The 23,237-nt window shown below is 52.6% G+C and overlaps 1 protein-coding gene across 44 annotated transcripts in view; it reads right to left on the minus strand.

The window, feature by feature from the left end:
• EPS15L1 (epidermal growth factor receptor pathway substrate 15 like 1) overlaps positions 1-23,237 on the minus strand; it is a 93,258-nt gene that overhangs the window by 12,599 nt on the left and 57,422 nt on the right. For 10 of the 44 annotated variants that reach the window (XM_070519335.1, XM_070519334.1, XM_014865891.3 and 7 more), the window contains 6 exons: positions 22,473-22,523; positions 21,201-21,337; positions 17,073-17,133; positions 16,053-16,135; positions 9,192-9,324; positions 6,842-6,889 (listed from right to left, as the gene is read on the minus strand). In XM_070519335.1, the coding sequence (XP_070375436.1) occupies positions 6,842-6,889; positions 9,192-9,324; positions 16,053-16,135; positions 17,073-17,133; positions 21,201-21,337; positions 22,473-22,523 (513 nt within the window). Of the gene's footprint in view, positions 1-6,841; positions 6,890-9,191; positions 9,325-10,751; positions 11,871-13,583; positions 13,893-16,052; positions 16,136-17,072; positions 17,134-21,200; positions 21,338-22,472; positions 22,524-23,237 lie in introns of those variants that run through there. The other 34 variants (XM_070519328.1, XM_070519338.1, XM_014865889.3 and 31 more) reach the window with 13 other exon arrangements.

Here is a 23,237-nt window from a genome sequence, read left to right on the forward strand (position 1 = left end):
ACCAAGTCACTTTTATCTACCTCCGTGAGGAAACTCAGTGCACAGTTTTATGCCTTTTCATGGCAATGTAAGGAAAAGTCTGGCCTGAGCTGTGTTTCAGAGGAGGGAACAAAAATCATTAAAAAAAGAGAAAAGAATTGGTATAAAAACTAACCAGATTGCTACCGGGCACATGGTTCTGGATCGCCATTCCTAGACGTCCGTGCGGGACCCACCAGACCCCCAGCACGGCAGAAGGCAGTGACCGAGGACAGACTAAATGAGGACCCCAGGGGCGCTGGTGGCCAGCGAATCCCCAGCACTCTGAAGATTACCAGGGCAGAGGAATGCAAGATTGAAGAAAAGGCAAATAGGGCTTATTTCAAACCGCAGCAGTTTCAACAGTTACCCAAGCGGTGCACCGAAACCGCACACAGGGCTGCCTTCAGCAAAAACAGTATGAGCCCGATGGTTTACCACAGTGTGTGCTGTTAAAAAAACACTCGGTGGCCGGCTCCACCCTGGCAGAAATTGTTTTAATGCTCCTATTTGTTCTCTTGTCCAGTCTGTGAGCGCCCCCCACGCCTGCACCCAGGACAGGGACGCGGTCGGGACTAGGGGGGCCCCCCGGAGGAGCAGCTGGCAGGGGAGCTCCACATCTGCCTTTCCCAATACGCTTTTCAGGAAACTCTCCCCTGGAAAGGGGCCCCGAGAACCATGCCTAGAAGATGCGATGGAATACAAAGACCCCCCAAACCGTGGAAAAACGAGCGCCCTGCGGGCTCTGCGGGAAGGCGGCTGCTCTTGCCTGAAACTCTTCACTCAGGAGGAGACAGGGCTCTGGGCGATGGGGGGGTCGCAACAATCTGATGCATAAAGTGCCAGAAATACACATGAGTGTGAGAGTGTGTTCACCCCAACTGGACACTTGTTGGGTTCTGTTTACAAAATTCAGGGCTGGAGTTGGAAAATGCAGTGCTGAAGATGAGAGAGAAATACAAAAACAACAAAACAAAACAATAAAAAACAAAGGTTTGTGGTCAGGACAGCTGCCCCACCTCAGTCATTACCCTATACAATACAGGACATCCACACAACTGCCATTTACCCCAAGACAGGACACCCACACCACTGTCACTCACCCTGCACAAGTCGGGACACCCACACCACTGTCACTCACCCTGCACAACTCGGGACACCCACACCACTGTCACTCACCCTGCACAACTCGGGACACCCACACCACTGTCACTCACCCTGCACAACTCGGGACACCCACACCACTGTCACTCACCCTGCATAAGTCGGGACACCCACACCACTGTCACTCACCCTGCACAAGTCGGCACACCCACACCACTGTCACTCACCCTGCACAAGTCGGGACACCCACACCACTGTCACTCACCCTGCACAACTCAAGACACCCACACCACTGTCACTCACCCTGCATAAGTCGGGACACCCACACCACTGTCACTCACCCTGCACAACTCGGGACACCCACACCACTGTCACTCACCCTGCATAAGTCGGGACACCCACACCACTGTCACTCACCCTGCACAAGTCGGGACACCCACACCACTGTCACTCACCCTGCACAAGTTGGCACACCCACACCACTGTCACTCACCCTGCACAACTTGGGACACCCACACCACTGTCACTCACCCTGTACAACTCGGGACACCCACAGCACTGTCACTCACCCTGCACAAGTCGGGACACCCACCCCGTGCCAGGCTTCTCAGGCTCACAGCACACAGGAGAGCTGTGGCTGGGGAGGGGGCGCTCATTACCTCGGCTCCTCCCTTCCTGCCCCTCAACCCCAGCAGAAAAACTTAACTGGGGGGAGTGGGGAAAAAGAGAGAAAGCAGGCTGTCCAGAGCACAACCTTTCAAATTCACAATCACTTGGAAACTTTTTACAGAAAAAGACTGCTTTTTACAACCCCCCCCCACCCACCCACAACTGTTTTCCTCTGGCTGCCACCTCCGGTGGGCTGGGAAGGCAGCGAGGAACGCCGGGGTCTCTGGCTGGGACCCGCAGGACCAACGCCCGGCCTGCAGGGAGGAGCCCTGCAGCCAGCAGCCTGCTCGCCTGGCTGAGGCATGCGGGAGAAGGCAAACCCAGCAGATCAAAGCGTGCCAAGTCGCACAGCCCTGGCTGATAAAATCTGAGGTCCCACCATCACAGTGTTGAGATTTTCCACTAAAAAATATTTACCGAATTTTAAGAAAATCTGCTTAATGCATTGAAGGGAACAGGATGAGGTTTGGTTCTGAATTGTTGAGAAAAGCTGAACAAATATTTACTATTATCCATTAGGCACCCCCACAACTGACGTGTTTTTCATCCTCTGAGAGGCATCTGAGGTGGTCAAAGGTCATGGAAATTGCACCGGGCGACAAGTCCCATGGATGTAGGGTCATCCCACTGTCAGAAGAAAAAGGAGAAAAGCAGCCACGCTTTTTGGGTCCTCAAAAGATAAACATCTTTTGGAGTGAGAAATACAATTTTTGAGAGGTTTCCACAAAATGCTCCCATGACATGTGTAAGAAACCTGATAGGGGGCTACTCAGTCCTGGAACAAAGGAGGGGAGGGGACAGGTGATCCACAAACAAATCTACAGTCAGGAATCAGTCTTTACAACAAAAGCAAAGCAGACTGCAGGGCTCAGAGTTCTGCTTTGTGAAAAATCACCTTTGCTCTTTGATCTGCGCCTGTGTGCCAGCCTGCCCTGTCCCCTCCGAGGGGCTCGGGTGCCTTGGGGGGACGGGGAGATGCTAGCCACACGCAGCCAGGCTGGCGGAGCCCTGGGTCTGCACAGGGGTGGCGGGTGCCCAGCCTTATTCCTCCCTACGGGGGAGCACCAATGCCACCAGAATGCCCCTCTGCACAGGCAGGGGTGCTGTGCCCACATGTAACAGTCCCCATGGAGCCACGGCGGGTCTGGAAGCCAGCCAGCAGGCAGTGTGCACTGCAGAGGAAGGGACAGAGTCCACCAGGGGCTCCCTCCTGCTGGCGGGCAGCTGGGAAAGAGGTGGGAGAGCCTGGAGCAGAACGGGGACCCCTACTCTCACTCTCTTCGTGGTCAGATGCCCCACTGATCACACTGCTCTTTTTCAGTTGACAACGGCAGAGGGAGGGGGGACTGTGGGACTCAGTGCTTTGAACGTGAGAAACGAAGAGATGAGGGACCATGTTCATCCTGCGGGAAAAGCAGGATCCGCAGAGGGAGCATCTTGCTGGGGCCCTCCCCCTGCTGTAGTGGGAACTAAGGGACCAGGGCAGGACCGGCCAGCAGGGAGGGGCTGGGGGCAGGTGTGGCTCCTGTCTGTTCACCCCCATGCTCAGATGCAGGACGGGGAGTCTGGGCTCTCTGGGCCTGCCCCCAACCCGAGGCCCCACAGCCCCCAGAACTCCAGCTGCCTGAGCCCTGACTCCTCTGCTCCAGGACCCCAGTCCCGGGCATTTGTGCCCCACTGAACAACAGGTGACAACCGTGTCACTCAACTCCCACTCAATCCGCCCTTCTGGGTGCAGGAGGGTGGGTGTGTGCTAAGATAGGCAAATGCTTCTATTTTCAAACTCAGCCGACTTTGCAGAACAGAAATTCAACGCAAAGAACAATCCGTCTCCAGGATTTTACATGTAACTGGTTGAGAAGAAAATCACCTTTCTCCCTCTACCAGGGGCAGGGCTCACGGGCTCTCAAGCACTCGCTGTCAGGGGTCGCAGTCAGCCTTGGCCAGGCTGGCAGGCAGGCAGGGAGGGTGCCACCACGCTGGGCATCTGAGCTCCCTGGAGCACTGTAACCCCAGCTGGCCAGCAATTGCCAGAACTTTCCAGGCGTGTCAAGCTGGCAGTGAACCACTTTTGTCCCATTCTAGAACTTCACATGTAGCCACTGAATTATCTCTTTGAAATCATCGTGGGAACGGAATTAAAGTAGTTAAGTTCAAGGCTAAGGTGCTAACCGCACGGCTCAACTGGAGAAGCCATTTTACAAGTGGATCTGGTGTGACAAACAAGAGGTCGGAACCCATGCGAGCCAAGGACAGCCACCCCGGTGTCACCCTTCGCCTGGCATTTCACAGCACATGGGCTGATGCCGGTCAAGAAGGGCGGGTCCCTCCGTGACCGCGGCCCGTGCAGGAGCTCCCCAGGATGGTCAAGGTGACCACCGAGTGAGCGGACTGGCCCCGGGTGGGCGGCAAGCAGAAAACCGCTCCAAAGAATCCCAGCCAGTCACCCTGTGTGGAGCCTACACACAGGTGTGGGAGGGGACTTGTGTTTTAGGGGAGAATTTTTTTTTAAGAATCATTTGAATCAAACAGGAGAGGTAAAATGGCATCTCATTGTCCTGCGTTCATTGGAAGAATCGTGGGAGAGGGAAGAGGGTCAAAAAGACTCCGTAAGCATGTGCATGGCTTTACTCTGGAGGTGAAGAGGTCGTCAGCAGTAATAAAAGGGTAATTAAATTGGGGAGAGGTTAAAGGTGAGTGGCTGGTTAGCGGTGAAGGCGCGCTAGCTGGTGTCACCCAGGGCTGCAGGAACCGCAATGCAGGGCTGCACTTGCAGGAAGTGGCAAGGGTGGGGCCGGGCGCAGGATCCCGCTATCTGTCGCCGCGGGGCGCGAGGCCCAATCACTGACACCCACACAGCCATTTCCTGTACTTAAAAAAAAAAATCTGTTTCTCTCTTTGCAAATCAACAACTTTTACCTAGAAACTCTTCAGCGGTGAGTTCTGACTGATCTAGATCTCTGGTCCGTTGCAGAAAATACACCATTGTTTACCTGGGGGAGGTGTGTGCGCTAACTTTAACTGACAGGTTTCGGCGGCTGCTGGCGGAGTCTGTTTTGCATCTGCCTGGAAGAAACCAGTTCTCTCTCCCCAAACAGACACCTGCTGGTTATTGAATACCTTGATAGACCTTTCTAGAAAAGACCTCCAGGCATAGAGAACTCAGTGCCGAAGTCCTGTTCATGCTCCAGAGGCCAACTCTCGCTGGTCCCTGAGGGCACACTCTCTGGCTTGGGGCAAGAGAGAATGGGGTATGTGGCCTTGAGAGCAGATGACCAGCCGTGGGCTGCTCCTGTCATACCCGTGTGATACCACAACTCTTGTAGGGGATCCTTGGCAAGGCTCCCAGGTGGAGGGGTCCCCACTGTGACTGCACAGGCTGACACAAATACGTGTTTATTGCATGTCAATTAAAACTCAATCGAGCTTTTAAACACAGCTCCCATAGAATGGGAACTCTACCTCTCGTGCATGAGACGGCAGCCAGAAACCACGCGTGCCTCACACCGCACGTGCACTTGGGCCCACACGAGCGACGGTAGCTACGTTTTGCCGAGAGGACCCTGGAGCCCTCTTTGAAGTTCCACTACCCACGCTCTGACTGCTCTCAACTGCAAAGACTTCTGTAGCCTGCAGTCTCACGGGAGAAAGTCTGCCTTGATGACTCCCTGCACGCACAGGCTGCCTCAGGCCCAGCCTCTGTCTCTCCCAGGAAAGGACCTACCTGTGGAAGGGGGCCCTGCGTCCTGGTCACGTACCCTGGGAGCAGGTTGGGGGTGCACCGCACATCTGTCACATCACGGGTAACTGCTGTGCAAGGGCACTTTACCCACATGGCCACCTGCTAGGTCAGAGTTGGTCCCATGCTCAAGCAGGAAAACTGAGGCTTGGCAAGGTTAAGATACCTGCCCAGAGCCCCTCAGGGGGATGGCCGCAGGGCTGGCACGGGAACCTAGGCCCCTGTCCGACATCCGGAAAGCAGTCTGGTCAAGCAGCTTCCCGGGACTCTGGCAGGATGGGCATCCCAGCAGCTGGAGGCAATCAGCGTCAGACTCACTGTCTCGGTCTCACAGGTTGGAGCCAACTCCAGGTGCAGAGACTAGAAACCTCAGGAGCCCCTTGGACAGGCAAGCCCCAGGTGGGAATGTGGGGACATCAGACCCATTTCACACGTAGGGTAGCGTGTTTATGGAAGAGCCCATCCTTCATCCTGGTTTCTGCAAGTGCAGGCGTGAAGCTGCGCATTTGGTTTGTGAGAAGAACTGTTATCACCAGACGGCCTGCGTCATTCACTCTGCCTATCTCCACAGGATCACGGCTGGACCACCAGAGCCACAGGGCCCCAGGAGCAGGGGGCCCACCTCACCTCCACCCCATTCAGCCACGCTGGGACCGCAGCTCCCCCTACATGTCAGGGAGGCCCTGGAGTGCGATGACGAGCTGTTCCTGGGAGAAGGCAGCCACCATTGCATGATGGCCACGTGGCCTTTTCAAGCGGGAAAAGGCCGGGCCAGCGAGAAGAGTAGAAAAGAACGTTCCATTTCCTCACTTTCAAACTGTTGGACTTTATATTTTCTTAAAAAAAAACCCAAAAACACTTGTACATCCTCTCGGCTGCTTCCCATCCTAAACAGCCAAGAAAACAAGAGGCCTGCCTTGTGCTTTCGTAACGAGTGTTCTGAGCAGGACTTCCTCCAGCACGCATCTGCCGACCCGTCTTGCTAAGAACCAGCTAACGACTACGCTGCTCCCAGTTTACACAGCCTCGCTCTGTGCGGTGCGGACGGGGAGAAGGGAGAGCAGTGTGCACAGTGGGACCTCAATCCCTTCCATCAGAGAAGTGGTGGGGGCAGACACCTTCCTCTGCGTCCCCCAAAGAGCCGAACGCCTCCCCCAAATGTGACTTGTTCAAGCGTCAACCGCTGGGTCAGACACGCGCGTGGGTGCATCGGCACGGCTAGCGGTTTCAGGTTGTTAGAGGTTAGGATGAAACCACAGCAGAAACGCCGCTTGAAGCGCTCATGGCAACCGCCACACGGTGTGTACCTACCGCCCAGCAGTGTGTACAGCGCTGGCTTTTTCTGTTCAGCCATGGCTTCTGGGTAAGAGAATCAAACGAGAGACATTTAGGCCTACACGCGGATGCATTGCGGCTGCTCACACCGCACACATGTCAGCCATGTTCCAGAGCACCCCCAATCTCACGGCTTGATTCTCATTACAGCTGCCTATGGGGGTGGGAGGGCTGGGCGGAGGCAGGTCACTGGGTCACCTCGCTGATGACCTTAGGAGGCCCACGTGACTTCTCTCACTTCCCTTTTCTCTTCTGCTGAAAGGGCATCACACTGCCTATCTATCTCGCAGGTCTTGCTAGGATCTGGTGAGATGAGAGGCACACAAGTGCTTCTTAAGGGCCATGGACGTGAACAGGCTATTAGGGGCACCTCACCAGCCATAGTAGAGCAAGGGTGTGGCAGCCCACAGCCAAGAGCAGAGGCAGCCTAAGACCCCCAGGGTCAAACAACCCCAAAACATGGACAGCTCTCTAAGAAGCCTAAGCTCAGACACCAGCTCCAAGGAGGCCCCCAAACTCCTGGTGTTCTCTGCTTGTTAAGTCTGCGCTACACTAAAAGCAGAAGCCAAAATGTGGTGGGCAGAATCGCAGAGGGAGACACAAGGGGAGGGGACAGCAGAAGGCAAGTTCGAAAGCAGACCGAGCACTGGTTCAGATAAGAAGAGGAGGCCAAGAAGAGAGTTTCCAAGAAACCCTGAGAATGAAGCCATGAACCTGTCAGCCACTGAGTGGAGCATCTCCTCCTCGAGGAACACGTATGTGCACATGCATTCACAGGAGAGCATGTGCACACGTGTGCATGCAGGCACTGTGTGAGAACACGTGTGCGCATAGGTATGAGTGTGTGCACACGTCTGCACATGCAACTAGAGTGTGCATGCATGTTTGCATGTGCAAGTGTGAGCATGCAGTACGTGAACGTGTGTGCACATCTATGTGCACAACTGTGTGCAAGCAGGTGCATGTGTGCGCATGAACTGCGTGCACTGTGTCCGTGCATGTACAAGCATACTGTTGCTCCCATCTTTCAGGCAGAGGAGGCCTGATGCCATTTGATCAGGAGACCATCAAGGTCCCCTAAGCCACTGTCTCCGTCTAAGGCACCAGCAACCTCTCACAGATGGAAGGGAATTCCTTTGTTGGTTCTGCTCCCCCCACCCCGTTTCATGGTAAATGCCTTTGATGTGTGGCTGACAGAAGTGATCGCTTCATGCATCTGTTTCTGCTCACAGTTCACAGAAAATCTGTTATAAATCCACCCGGCCCATTGGTCATACTTTCTCTCATGACTCATCTGTAAGGAGGCCAAACTGGCACATCAGGAGATGCTCCACCCGTCCCCCTGAGAGAAAGCTCCGGCCAGCCCAGGTGATAGGAGGGGAGAGGCAGTGTTTTTAAAATTCCTTCCCCTCCGTTCGTCTCTACTGACAGGTGGACCTTGTGTAGGAAGAGTGGCCAACCTTGGACCAATGACCACTGATAACTAGAGAGCTCGAGGGCCTGCAATGACCATGGGCCTCATGGGAAGATTGAAGGAGAGGGGCAAGCTCAGGCTGGAGGGAGAGGGAAGGCCATGCAGAGCAGGCAGAGTGAGGGAGCGAGTGCTTCTCCTGTCGCCACCCACAGTCTAGGGACAGCGCAGGCGAGACTGCCTGGAAACTTGCGAATGAGACACATCCTGGCCGAGGCACCAAGGAAACACGGAGGGGATGGATACACGGACTGAGAAACTGCAATGAATCCTTCTGCCACTGAAGCAACAGCATTCTGCTTTCGAGTCTGTAACCCAGCCTGTCAGCCTTTCCCATCACCTGAGAGAGATCCCATGCACAAGTTCAAAGTCCTCAGAATCCTCAGGGGGGATGCGCTGGGCCCTCTCCTGAGAGCAGGGCCTGGGCCAAGGCTGAGAGAAATCAGCAGTCTGGCCAGACTGAATCAAGAGGGCAGCCTCGGCCACCAGTGCTGCCGTCCCCACCCTAGGGCCCTCCCTGAGCCAACCTGGGAAAGAGCTCAGGTGGGGTGGGGAGGCTGGAGTGGCCGCAGGGCCTGGCAACTTGCTTGGCTGGGATTGTACGGCAGCTCTGAGCCCTGAGCCTTCCAGAGACCACCCTGGAGCCCCAAACAGAGCTTGGAGCCAGTGAGGGGCCCGGGCTACACACACACCATGCACGGACCCAGGCGACTAGGTGGAGGGGAGACCCTTTTGCTCTGAGTGTGGGCCCCATGGCATCTGCTCTCCTCTGGGCTGGTGAACGGAGGGGCCCTCAGTTCCCCCGCCGTCCTGCACCGGTGGGTGGGCGGCTGCAAGAGAAGAGAGAGTACTGACCGCTGGGCGGTTTAGGCCGTGGAGGAGCAGGCTTCTTCGGAGGCAGAGCGGGAGTGTCCTGTTTACTTTTAAAGGGGTCATCTGAGAATCCTGCCCCTCCAAAGGAGGAGGTGAAAGGGCCAGAAGTTGGGGGCTGAAAGAGAGGACACGAAAGAGAGGCAGAAATAACTGTTAACACGGAGGCAACGGACGTCCATTGAACCGATGCTCACATACAGAGAGCCTCAGCGAGGCCCCCAACCCTCCAGGCTGTGCAGCACAGCCCCTGCTCGGTCCCAGGGTCTCTCACAAGCCCCCTGGAGTCCTCCAGCCTCTGACAGGCAAGCCAGCAAACAAAGAGCAGGCGAGAGCAGCCCCATGAGGGAGTGCCCCTTCCACACAGGCCATCCCACCCACACAGGGACAATGGGTATTCCTGACCCCAGAGTCCCCTGGGCCTCCAGCTCATGTTTCAGAGATGCGCCCACCCTCACCCTGTGCCGCCTCCAGGCTAAGTGCTGGCCTGTGTGGCCAATGCCTTCCCTCAGTGACAGGCAGCAACAGGCGTCTGATCAGAATGGCACCAGACCCTCTCATGCCCCTGGGCTGCCTATGGGTGCCCCTCAAGTGAGTCAAGTCGGAGCCCACGCTTGACTGACCAGCCCAGCCCACCATTGTTGGCACAGCCATGGCTCCTCTGTTGGGCTCTTATCACATTTGGCCTGGACCTCCCACTCCTGCTCCCACCCACCCCTACATCACCTGTCTCCAACCCAAATCAAACCCGATCACCCCAGCGACAGATAGGTGCATGGAGAGAGGGATGCGTGGCTAGGTAGATGGGTAGAGATGACAGACAGGTGGAGAGGTATGGAGCACTGAATGGTCCCAATGCCCACAGGCAACCTCTAAGCACACTTTGAGGCATGCAGGGCCTTCATCACGGCCCCCCACTGCCTGATTCTTCAGCCTCATCCCTGCAGTCACCCCCATCCCCTCCCAATGATTCCTGGGTCCCTGGAATCCTTTACACCAGTGTCTCCAGGCCCCTGAGCACATGGGGTCCTCAGATGGGAGGCTTGTGCATGCCCACCTCCTCTGTGTCAGCACAGGTGAGGGGGCAGCACACCTGCTGGCCGAGCCTGGGTGGGCAGTGACTCATCTCTGTGTGCACCCCCACTTCAAACACCAGCACAGCACCAGGCTTGACAAACCGCAGGTGAGCTGGCTCCTCTCGGGTGACAGGGCCTTTGGTACCCCAAAAAGAGAAGATCACTTTCCCTGGGGTTGGGGTGGGGTTGGGGAACCACTTTTACTAAAATAGAAAATAAGCAGGAAAAAGTACAGCAGGAAACACAGAGCCACTAGAAACAAAGGGATTGGTAGAAACTGGTGTAAAAATGCTAGTATGGTCCTCAAAGAGCAAGGAAAGGAGACACGAAATCCGTGGGAGGGCAGGAGTTGGACAGGGCACAGAGAGGGCATTTCATGTCCCCTCCACAGGGGGCAGGCCTGAGGACAAAGACAAAGCAGCAACACAATGGTGCACACATGGGACTTTCTTAGATAAGCTGGACCAACCAATTACTGGAGCAGTGGGGAGAAGGGGCGACTCCAGTCGTGGAAGATGGCTCCCCCTCCGCCAGGATCCAGTCACGGGGACACGGCTCCCCCTCCGCCAGGATCCAGTCACGGGGATACGGCTCCTCTAGGATCCAGTCACGGGGACACGGCTCCCCCTCCGCCACGATCCAGTCACGGGGATATGGCTCCTCCAGGATCCAGTCACGGGGATACGGCTCCTCCAGGATCCAGTCACGGGGATATGGCTCCTCCAGGATCCAGTCACGGGGACACGGCTCCCCCGACAGGATCCAGTCATGGGACTGGCTCCTCCTCTAGGCTCTAGTCATGGGGACAGCATGCAGCAGCCTTGACCTCTGGTATCTAGTTATAGACACTAGTCTCAGGTGAGGGACAGGTGGCAGCCCACAGGATGAGGAGGGGCCTGGAGAGGCTTCTGCACACTCTGCTGACCCCCGTGGGAGATGCTGGCTCTGTGCTGATCTTCTCACCTCATCTTCCAAATAGCCTTGGGAGGGAGTCCTACCGTCACCACTTCCGTTTTACACATAGGGAAACTGAGGCACAGTGAAGAGATGCAGCCTGCCAATCACCGCACCTCAGTGGTGGAGTGAGGGCAAGAACCCACGTCGTCTGCCTTCTGGGTCAGGAGCCCTGGGCGTTGCCATCGGCTGCTGGCAGCCTGCCTCACAGTAGGTTTGGGACTATGTTCTGGGCAGTGTCCCTGTCCTTAGGCCTATGGAAGAGACATGCGTGGATGCACGTGAGAGGCAGAGTAAGGCAGGAGGAGGCCCAGAGGAAGATGGGGGTCCAACGAGGAAGACTCGTTTCCTTGCCAGGACCACCCTGGCATACCAGGAAGCTCTGAGAAGGCTGCAGGGCTGTGGCTGCAGGGCTGTGGCAGGGCCAGGAGGTGCCTCCCTCCATGCTGCTGTTCCCCTCTCCTGGGCTCTGTGACACTTGTCCCTTTAGGCATGAAAGTCGGGGAGTCTCTTTGTAAAACCTGCTGCTTGAGTTTCCAGAACATCCGCTTGGTCAGGCTGCAGAGCACAGTGGTCAGGGTGGGGTCTGGATGCCCTGCCACCTACTAACAGCTCCGTGTCTCGGTTCCCTCATCTGTGAAATGACAATAATGACAGGCCCTAGCGCACAGGGCCGCCGCAAGAATGCAAGAAGGTAACGCATAAAATCACTCCACCTGGCTCCTGGACGATGTTAGCACTGAGACGGCATGACTATTATCACGCCAAGGCTGCAGACATAATGAGAGTTCTTGTTGACACCTGCAAAAGACCCTGGGAACGTCCCGCCAGCTGCAGATGCTTCGCTGCTGCCACCTCACGCCACCCGCAGTGCCATTCCCAGAGGAAGGCGGCACGAGAGCTGAGGCACGGCGGCCCAGCTTTAAAATGGTGCTCTGGGGTCTGCTGCTGGGAAAAGAGTGAGGTGGGGACAGAGAGGGAGGGAACACTGGTTCTTCTGCTTATGCCTCCGCCACTCACAGAGCACAGCCCAGGCCCAGGGCTCACGTGATTTCCACCACAACCTGAGCCGGGCAGGCAGGAATCCAAACCATTTTCTTAGCAGAGAGGTGGTGTGACTGGCCCCAAGGCCCTCCCTCGTGTGGACTCCAGTCCTTGTCCTGGGAGCACACCAGCTCTGGGGTAGGAGGGCAGAGGGGCACCAGGAACCCTCTGGATGCACTCCCAGTCTCAGGTGCACAGTGTCCTTTTCTCTCCAGGCCATGCACTGCCTCCTGGACTGTCACCCAACTGGAGCGAGTGCTCAGCTGGTCGCCGAGGCAGGGCCCACCCTTGGGAGCCGCACCACCCCTGGCTTGGGCAACAAAGGGTTCGGAGAAGGGGGGAACCTAAAGGGTCCACTCAGCTCAGAGTCCCTAACACGTGAGAGCCAGCAACACACTAAAACCAGAGCTGCAATGCTCATCCTGGCTGGCTGGGGCCCCGTGGGCCAAGCTGACTCTCCGCCCGCTTCTATGTAAACCCACCGAGCGGCTCGCTCCAACGTTCCAACTCAATGCCCGGTTCCCCCGCGACAGTGAATTACATCACTTCCAACACCAAAAAGCCTGTGTCATTTCCAAATCCCAATTTCCACAACTTCTAGTTTCCCAAGAAGCCTCCTTTGGGACCCAATTTGTCCCCCCTCGGGCTGGGGCTTCAGGGAAAGTTGCTATTTTTAGAAGAGTTTCAGTGAAGCCAGTCGGGGCTCTCCGGGCTGGCCCGGAGTGAAGCATGCTCAGAAAAAAAAGGCAGACAGAAAAGCCAGTGTGAGAGCAGCTCTCAGAGAAACACGCGCGGGCTCACAGTTTAAAAAACTAGGTTAAAGCAAAAGAGTCTTAGCTCTTCAAAAACAGCCCTAAATAGCAATGCACGGCTTCAAATGACCAACCACCTATCAAGGATTTCAGACACGGCTCTTTTTCAGGGGGGAGGGGTGACACAATCAAGTTCAAGTCTTGTTTTTATTCTCAGACGCTCCCTGAGATCTAATTTGGGGGATTTGCTTTTAAAGCAAGGTAATGGAGTTTCGGATCGACACCTTCTGGAAAAATCTCTGTGTGCGGGAGGACCTCAGCTAAGAATGAGAGCCAAAGAGCCTCCCAGAAGAAGAACCTCCTGGGATCAGATTGCTGGCTGTCGTCTTCCCTTAGGGCTGCCCCACAGAGGACACTTTGATTTAGGGGAAGTTGAAAAGGGGCGCCCGTGGGCCTCGCTTCCCCACCCACTCAGAAGGGGAAAAGCTGGAGATGTGAAAAACAAAAAACCAAGAAAAACCAAGAAGCCAAAAAAAAAAAAACACCTTCTTGCCACTTTACTTTCATTTCCTTCAGCATTTTATTTATACACACAATGTTGTTCTTGAAAGACAGAAAGGGAACCAAAAAGGAAAAACAGAGTGACAAGGTCAGGGCTCGGCGTTCAGCTGGACAGGCGCACGAGAGCGGAGCTGCCGGGACCGTGGAAACGGAACAGCAGAAGGCTGGGGACGAATTTCCCCGGCCCCATCCAGCTCCAGCCCACCCAGCACCTCCAACAGGAAGGGGCGCTGGCTCAGAAGTCAAGGTACACGTGCATGTGCGGCCTGATCGGGGACACGGGGACCAGGAGAGGGAAACTGGAATTGGAAGAGGGAAAATGCAACTTTAGATTAGAAGGGGCAGAGAGAGGAGGCCCAGGCCCTGAGTGGCCGCGGGGAACAGAGACCACCCGGAGAAGGGAACATGGTCTTCCTGCCTTGCAGGGTCCTCCAGGCTGGCGGCCCTGCAGGGACCTCCGCAAGCCCACACAGCCTCCATTCGGACACTTCTTGAAATAGGGGCCTCGTTCGTGCCCTGGTCCTTGTCCTAGCTCAGGCCACTGCTAGCTCTCACTCCCTCTGCCTCCAGGGCCAGCCTCCCACAGGGAGAGAGCCCACTTGCGACTGCTCGAGAACACAAGACAAACCCTTCCCTGGAGATTGCTGCCACCAAGTGGCAGAAGTTTTCTAATTTAAGGAGACGGTTTCCTGCTCACCAAGCAGGGACAGAAGCCGAGGACACACGGCGCCACTCAAGGAGCAGAGACGTGTAACAGCCACTAAGCGACACACAGAGGGCCAATCCCATGCCCTCTGGTGCCTGCCAGCCAATCCCAGTGTCCCAAGGGTCCATGTCACAGCGTTTCCATATGAGGGATGGAGGCTGGTTGTCCTCCAGGCACTGGAAGGAGAGAGGCCACCCCACCAGCACCTCTGGGCTCCCTCCTGGGTGGCCGACGGGCGAACAGATGCTCCGCCTTTGGCCAGAAGCTGGATGTGCCACCGCGACAGTTTATGCTCACACACTTATTTGAAAACCTAAACAGAATCTCAAGTGTTTCTCGGAAGCCGTGCGCCACAGTCACACTTCGGTAACCACAAGCGCTCAGCATCCAGACAGTCGTGTACTCCTGGGCTGAGTGAACAGGGAGCACGCAGGCAGGACGCCCCGAGGAGCTGGCTGGGCGGGGGTGAGCTGGTGCGGGAGGCGCAGGACTCCTCGCTGCAGGGGCTCAGCTCCCACATCCGGGGGCTCCCCACCCCGACCCCTCCCCACCTCCTGGCTGTGAGCTTTCCCTAACTAAGAGGCAGGGCTGGGGACAGGGACTGTTTTCTGCTCTTGGCCGATGGGACCTGGGCTGGAACAGGCCGCTGGTAAAGATGGGCGGAATGAAAGCAGAAAGTTGGGCCCTGTGGCTCTAAGGCCCTTTCTCTCTGAGGGATCCTGCCCTCACCAGCCTCAGGGGCTGCCAAGGAGGAACGGAGCACAGGCAGGTGTGGGGGATGCGGACTTGAGGCTGAGGTGAGGCACACCTGGGCTGCTTTCCTAAGTCTCATCAAAGAAGCACCTGCTCACAGTTAAAACCAAGAGACACTAAAAGCTACACTGAAGAGCAGCAGACCCTCGGCCCGCTGCTTCTCCCACTTGCCGAGGCCAACGCTTTCAATTTCTTAGCAGTTTCTTCCGTAATTTACCTCAGTAATCATGGGCTTCTACTGTTATTTCTTGACCTGCCATTTTGGACACGACCTACTGACGGACTTCTTGACACACTGAAGATTCAGCTGTCCCCACACGGTCCCCCAAGCCCCTTCGACAGTGCTCTAACTCCATCTGGGGCTATATGCACAGCCAGTTAACGTAACTATGGCCACAAACACTGTCCAGCCCAACAACAGCATAAATGTTGTCCATCTTGGACAGCTCGCTCTTCACCTGTATATTTATTTGCTGAGGCTAGGCCTCGCTTTTCACACCCCTTGAGGCTACTGTTCACAGGTGGCTCCAGGCATTCGGCTCACTTTCTCCAGACACCTCCTGCCTGCCAGCCTGTGGCCCACAGTCCTGGCCACAGTTGGTTGCACAGCAGGCCAGCTTCCCATGACCCTCCTGGGCCCTCTGCCTAACACCCTGAGTGTGTGCAGCCACAGCGAGGCCTTATCACCTGAGACCCATCAGCCAGCAGACACCAGTGGGAGCAAGGAGGAGGCGATGGTGCTCATGCTTCAGCAAGGGACTTGGGGCTCTGGCAGTTCTGCTCAGAGGACGAGGAGGCAAATGGGCCCGATCACAGGCACGGGTGCTACTAGACCCAGCCTGCTGACTCACCACCTTGTGGGAGGACACGTTTCAGTTCGACAGGTGCCGAGGGAATGCATACATGGAGTTAACAAGTACGCCTGGCAGCCCATGACAAGACCATGACAAGAGGGACAAGGACTGGCAGAGGCACGGGGGCTCCATGGGAGGGGCTTTACCTTGGACATCTGGCTGAAGTCAGCAAAGCCCTCAGCACTACTGAAGGAGCCACTTCCGAAGGGGTCCAAGGTTCCAAAGGGACCTGCAAGCAGCACCAACAGAGGCCGAGTTACAGGGCTTTCCTGGGACACGCCTCCTGGGGTCAAGGGGCAGTGTCGCCTCTCTGTACTCAACAGTCCCCAAAGCAGGCGATTTGGGGAGGTCACGTTTGTTTGCTGGGGTCGTGCATCGGGGTGCAGGTCCTCAACAAGGCCTTCTGCCCACCCCTGTTGTGGCTTGAAGTTGGTGTAGTTCGGCCAGACGGTTTCTTGACATGACAGCCAGCTCGGGAGAGCCAGAGGGACTCTGCCCCATGTCTATGTTTCAAGTCAGCACTGTTCACAGTCAGCAAAGGAGCAACAAGTGCCCTGTGGAAGCACAGCCTGCTGTCCCAATGAGTCAGGAGGGGAGAGGGAGGGGACCCACCGTGCACATGATTTATGTGGGGAGGTCATCTGTGGGTAGAGACCTTTGCCGAGCTTTCTCCCTTGGTGGGACAATTTTCTGGAGCAACCCACATGCCCACCTATGATATCAAACTCTGTAACCAATAAGCAGGAGCTGCTAGGCAAAGTGGGGCCTGTTCCCAAAAGCAACAGGGAGTCACAAATGCTCCCCTTAATGCACAAGCCAGTACCCTTGGTCAAACTTTGGATTCTTTTAGGAAACAAATCCAAAGGTACAAACCAAAGATTTATACAGAGGAATTAGTAAAGAATCACTAATAATTTTGGTGTTATTACCAAATTAATTGCTATTGCCAAGCTTCCTTTCCAGAAACATGATAGCTCTTACGGGGGAAGATGAGCAGCCAGGGGGTACTGGCCTTGGCCAAACCGCCTCAGGTGAGGATCTGGGTGCCACTGACTAATGACATAAACACTGAAGACACACCAGTTTTGGAAACAAAAGCCTTAAGTGGGTGGGCTCTTTCCTCAGCCCAAGGAAGAATCAGAAGGAAAATAAGCCATTAGTCTCACCTGATCCTTTTGAAGAGAGGCTGGAGGATGAAAAAGGATCACTGGATTCAAAGGGGTCAAGCTGAGTAAAAGGAAAGAGGAAAGAGTAAAAAGCAGTTCATTTATTCCACCATCCATTCATTCAGCCACAAACTTTCCTGGCACCTATGTACACTGTATCTGGTGCTGAGCTGTGGGGAGGATAAAATGATTTAAACTAAACTCCAGCAGAGTAAAAGCTCACCAGACTGATCCTTCCTGCAGATAACACCTATCAACTCTGGACAAAATGCAAAAAGAGATGTAAAAAGCAACCCCCAAAGGCTCAGAAAGCAGGCAGACTTTGGAGGAGGCCTGAAACTTGGCAGACGAAAGCAGTACAAGGTTGAGTTTTCTATTTTGACAGCTATAGTCTGAGGGTGTCAGGAGGCTAGGATCCCAACAAAAAACTCGCTATCTTTCTGCCCAGAGGAGGGAGGTCCAGGACAATCACAGCCATGGGACAGGGACAGAGGATCCAGAAAGGAGAAGCAGAGAATGGGATTCCCAAATTCCGTGATAAGCTCTTCCCAAGTTAAGGGCTGACTCCTGCCCTGTGCATGGGTGGGCAGACTGAGAGCAGCCTGCAGCTAAAGCCGCAAGTATAAAACCATAGGCATGAGAGACTTTGCAGTCTGAGTCTCACCAAGTGAAGTGCCTGCTGAAACAAAACCATCCACACTCCGGGGGAATGTAACAGAATCCAGTTTCCACAACAGAGCACTCACAATGCATAGGATACTTCTCTAAATTACTCAATATACAGAGAACCAGAAAAATGCAGCCAATTCTCAAGGGAAAAGATAATCAATGGAGCAAATTCGACGACAACCTAGATGCTGGAATTCTCAGATGAGGACGTTAGAGCAGCAATAACTGCATTCAATGAGAAAAAAGAAAGTACGCTTAAAATGAACAAGATAGGAGATCTTAGCAGAGAAATGGAAATTATACAAAAGAAACAAATGGAAATTCTAAAACTGAAAAGCACAACACCTAGAAAAAAAATTCACTAGGTTAGCCAAACAACAGATGATAGAGAAAAAAATTAAGTGAAGTTGAAGACAGATCAGTAGAAATTACTCAATCTGAAAAAAGAAGAAAAGAGAAAGAAAAGAAAACAGACCATCAGGGACCTGTGGGGACAATAGCAAAAGGTTTAACATATGTGTAAGTGGAATCTCAGAAAAAGAGGAGAAAGAGAATATGGCAGAAAAAGAAAATAGTTGAAAAGTTACCAAATTTGGTGAAAGACATAATTCATGGATTTAAGAAGCTCAGCAGGCCCTAAACAGCATAAACACAAAGAAAACCAGACATTTCACAGTCAAATTATTGAAAACCTAAGATACAGAGAGGCTCTTTAAAGCAGCCAGAGAAAACAACACATTACATCTGGGGGAACAACTATTTCAAAGACGATGACTTCTCGTCAAGGGCAGTGGAGGCTGGAAGGCAGTGGAACAACATCCTAAACGTGCTGAAAGCAAAAAATAGTACTAGATTGAGCACAAATACCCTTCAAGATGAAGCAAAGTAGACTTGTATTACAAGAAGTGCCAAAGGAAGTTCTTCAGGCTGAAGGAAAACGATAAGAAAGGGAAAATCACATTTTGAGAAAGGAATAAAGAGCATTAGAAATGGTAAGTATATGAGTAAAATTAAAAAACGATTTTTTTCTCTTAATTTCTTTAAAATACATACAACAGAATAAAGCAAAAATTCTAAGATTGACCTCGAAGTTTATAATATATTTAGATGCATTACGTTCATAGGACAGCTATAACATAAGGTACTACTGGTTAAGGGGAGCTGGATGAATGGACCTGCAATATGGATATATAGCTGCAAGTTTTCTACATTTTACATTAAATGATCTTATATTAACTCTAAGTGGCCTATGAAAAGTTAAGAGTGTTATATGGTAATCCCTAAAGCAACCTCTAAAATATAACAAAAAGACATACGGTTAAAAGAGGCCAGTAGTACAAGAAAATAGAATTCTAGAAAACAAACAATCCAAAAGAAGGCAGAAAAAGGGGAACAGAAGAACAAAACATAGGGCATAAAAAGCAAGCAAATAATAAAATAGACTTAAATCCAACCATATCAATAATTGCATTAAATGTTAATAGACTAGACACTCCATTTAGAAAGCAGAGATTTCCAGACTGGATTGGAAAGCAAACTCTAACTAAATGCTCAATACCAAAGGACCTTCATATGTAAACACTAGACAGATTGAAAGTACAGGGATGAAAAAAAGATATCATGCAAAGAACAAGCATAAGGAGGATGAAGTGGCTATTTTAACATGTGCTACAATAGATTTCAAGACAAAGAATAACACCAGAGGAATAAAGGGAACTTTTATAATAATAAAAAGGTCATTATGCATCAGGATGATACAACAATCATAAAAACATAGGTACCTGACAGAGCTTCCAAATACATGAAGCAAGACTCAACAGAAATAAGTGGGGATAGAGATTACTCCACAACCATAGGAGAAAATTTTAACATCCCTCTCTCAGCAACTGGTAGAGCTAAAAAGCAAACAAACAAAAACAGTAAAGACATAGATGACCTGAACAATACTATCGACCACCTTGACCTAATTGGCATTTATAGAACGTGGCATCCAACAACTGCAGACATTCTTCTCAATTGCACATGGTATGTGCACCAATATGGATCATAAAATCAGTCTCAATAAATTTAAAAGGACTGAAAACATACAAAATATGCTTTCGAGTAACAACACATTTTTTTAGAAAAAAATATTACAAGATATCTAGTTAAAAAAAAACTGGAAATGAAACAATACACCTTAAATAATCCATGGTTCAACAGAGAAATCACTAGGGAAACTGGAAAATATCTCAAACTGAATGACAATGAAGACACAACATATCAAAACGTGTGGAATGCAGCCAAAGCGGTGCTCAGAGGGAAATATGTAGCTTTAAACATTTATATTAGGAAAGATGGTCTAAGATCAATGACATAAGGTTGTATCTTAAGATGTAAGAAATAGAAGGGCAAAGTACTAACTCAAAATAAGTAAGAGGAAGGAAATAATAGAGAGTAGAAACCAATGAAATAGAAAACAAACAGGAGAGAAAATTAGTAGAGCCACAAGCTGGTTCATGGAAAAGACAACAAAATTGATAAAGACTGGGAACACAGACTGCCAATACCAAGAATGAAAGGGGAATCCCATGACAGTTTCTTATAGACAGAAATGTTATGAATTAATTCCTGCCTTCAAGGAGCTCTGGGTCTGGTGCTGCAGACTGAAAGGTCCATGGAGAAGAGACAAACCAGGGAATGTGTAAGGTGGGGACAGAGATGCAGCCTATAACACAAAGGGAGGGCATAAAACACCCTCACTTAGGAAAATTCTCTATTCAATAACAAAGTCACTTTTTTTGCTTTTTAAATCCTAGATGATGCCAATTTATTCCAGTCCTTTGGGCCTAATACTGTGCAAAACACATGATTTACTAGATGCTGCGGGGGCAGGGGGCACACATGTGCCTTGCACACTAATTGCGGACCTGGACGTCCTCCTGCTGTGACCAGGACTCACGGAGGCAGTCGACTCCAGTGTCACCATCAGTGCTGTGCACTAGGACGATGGCAGGGCGGTTGTGTGGAGGCTGGGGTGGTCTGTGGGAGTGTGTGGTACTTTGTTTCATTTTGTCTTTGTTGGGAGACAGAGCAGCAGTGGGGGCAGGTGACAGAGCAGAGAACCCAGCCGGAGGGCCTGAGCTGAAGTAACGGGTACAGAAAGGGACGGAGGAATTAGTGCTTCGGGACACAGACCACCTGACTTGGGCTCCCTGGACCGCTGGATGTGACGCCCTGCTTCACAGGAGGAGCCTCACAGGGACTAGCATGAACAGTCACCTCGCCGTCCAGTAATGGGACCTGGCCCATGACCCAGCTCCTGGGGAACCGCCTGGCCTCACACAGCACACATGGCCCGCACTGGTTGGGTTAGCGAGCACAGTTGCAACAGGGGAGCCCCTGGCTCAGCCCACAGGGGAGGACAAGGAAGGGTTGCCTTCACACAGGCAGTGCCATCGCCTTCCCGGGCTCACTCACCTTTGAGGGTAAAGGAGGGTTTTTCGTGAAGGGGTCTGAGGTAAACGGGTCGTTCTTTGTCTGTTTCTTAAAGAAGTCATCGGAGGCAGAACCACGGAACGGGTCACTTTCTTTGAAAGGATCCCCTCCAAATGGATCTAGATGATGTTTCGGAAAGTACAAAAAAAAGCCTCCTGAATAAACAACATTATGCTTAGCGAAAAAACCCAAATAAAAAAAAGCACGGAACTGACTGATGCCATTTACATGAAATTCTAGAAAAGTAAAAACCATAGCAACAGAAAGCAGGTCATTGGTTGCCAGGAGCCTGGGGGCAGGGGTGGGGATTTGGGGGGCACAAAGGAATCTTTCAGGATGATGGAAATATTCTCTGACACAACTGTCCACATTTTCAAAACTCAGCTAATTATACACTTATAATTGGTGAATTTTGTTGTGTATAAAATACCTGTCAATAAAGCCAGTTTTAAAAATAATAAAAATAAACACCGTGGGTAAATCCGTAGAGATAGAAAGTAGATTAGTGTGGGCAGGGGTGGAGGATGGGGGGACTGCTCATGGGGACAGGTCTCCTTTTGGGTGATGAGACGTTCTGGAACTAGATAGAGGTGATGGTCGTACAACATTGTGAATGTGCTACATGCCACTGAATTGTACACTTAAAATGGTGAATTTTGTAGGTGAATTTCACCTCAGTAAAAAAATAAAGAAAAAGCGCTAACTAGGCAGCACGATGCCAACAACACACCCAGTGTGCTCATTCCCCTCGAATGTGGGGTACAGCATGGTGACTGGAGGAGGGGAATGCCCCTGTGCCCAGGAGGCAACAAGACAGTAGGCTTCCATGCAATGCAGGCAGCCGTCCTTCCAGGACCCTGCCGCCACCCCTGCTATGTGCTGACAGAAGTCCTGGGGTGTGGGCACTACGTGAACCCCCTAATGCCGCCACAGGTGACCCCAGCGGGCACAGTGACCCAGTTGCTGTGGGTGTGGCTGAGCGACCGCCTGGCTACCAGGAGTGTCTTTTCTAGTTCTGCTTCTCGTCGTGCCTTCAGATTGGCAAGAAGGGACTCCTGGCCGTGAGAGGGAAGACGAGGTTGTTACCAGGCTCCTTCAGCGGCGAACCTCCCAGCTGCCATGTCATGGGAAACCTGGTGGAGGAGACTGGACGGGCTTTGCCATTTCCCTCAACTTGAACTACTAACGGAAATATTCTGAGGACTAGTCGACGAAACGTTTCTTTTAACCAAGGCTTTTTTTTTTTTTTTTTACCTGTTGAAGCTGTCTGCTGTTCTGCAAAGGGGTCATTCTGGAACGGGTCACCTGGATTAAAGGAGAGAGAAACACATGTTTAACTCTACGGCCGAAATGACCTTGGCAAATCAAAGTGGAGAGCAGGGCAGCCACTGGCAGAGGCGGTCTTTGACAGCTAAGCCCTTTAAGATGACATGAGAGCTCCTGTTGGCTGCTCAACACGGGCCAGAGTCAGGGAAGAGGCAGAATGAGCCAGAAGTCACTCTTTTTCTATGCCCTACTTCACTCTCATAACTCAGCTCCCTCTCACCTCCCTTGGCTACGAGGACACGGGACCCCAGGGCTGCCCAGTCCTCAACCACACAGCTGGCCCAGGGGCAATGACGAGAACAGTATGTTGGGGTCTCAGGAGCTGCCTGAGCCAACCTTGGCCTTAAGGTGCTCAAACTCGAAATCTGGAACTGGAAAGGCACTCCTGTTGCCCACTCCCTGCCTTGGCATTTTTCTCACAAACGTATAGATAGCCTTCTTGGAAGTACCGTTTTGCTCTGAAAAAACTGGAGAAACTTAGGAAATCTTGTTTCTAGGAATTCTTGGTTACCTTGACTCGTGTGTGGCTCTGGGTAAACTTACCACATTAAGACCACAGATTTACGTGGGGATCTGCCACTTTGTAGGTGGTTTCACAATCGTGATTCCACCTGATGACCTCATCAGCTGCGAGAGGTGAGCGAGGAGGAACTGACCACCACTGGCAGATGGGAACTGAAGCATGAAGAGGCT

Source organism: Equus asinus, chromosome 10 (genome assembly GCF_041296235.1).
Source record: "Equus asinus isolate D_3611 breed Donkey chromosome 10, EquAss-T2T_v2, whole genome shotgun sequence".
Lineage (NCBI taxonomy): Eukaryota > Metazoa > Chordata > Mammalia > Perissodactyla > Equidae > Equus > Equus asinus.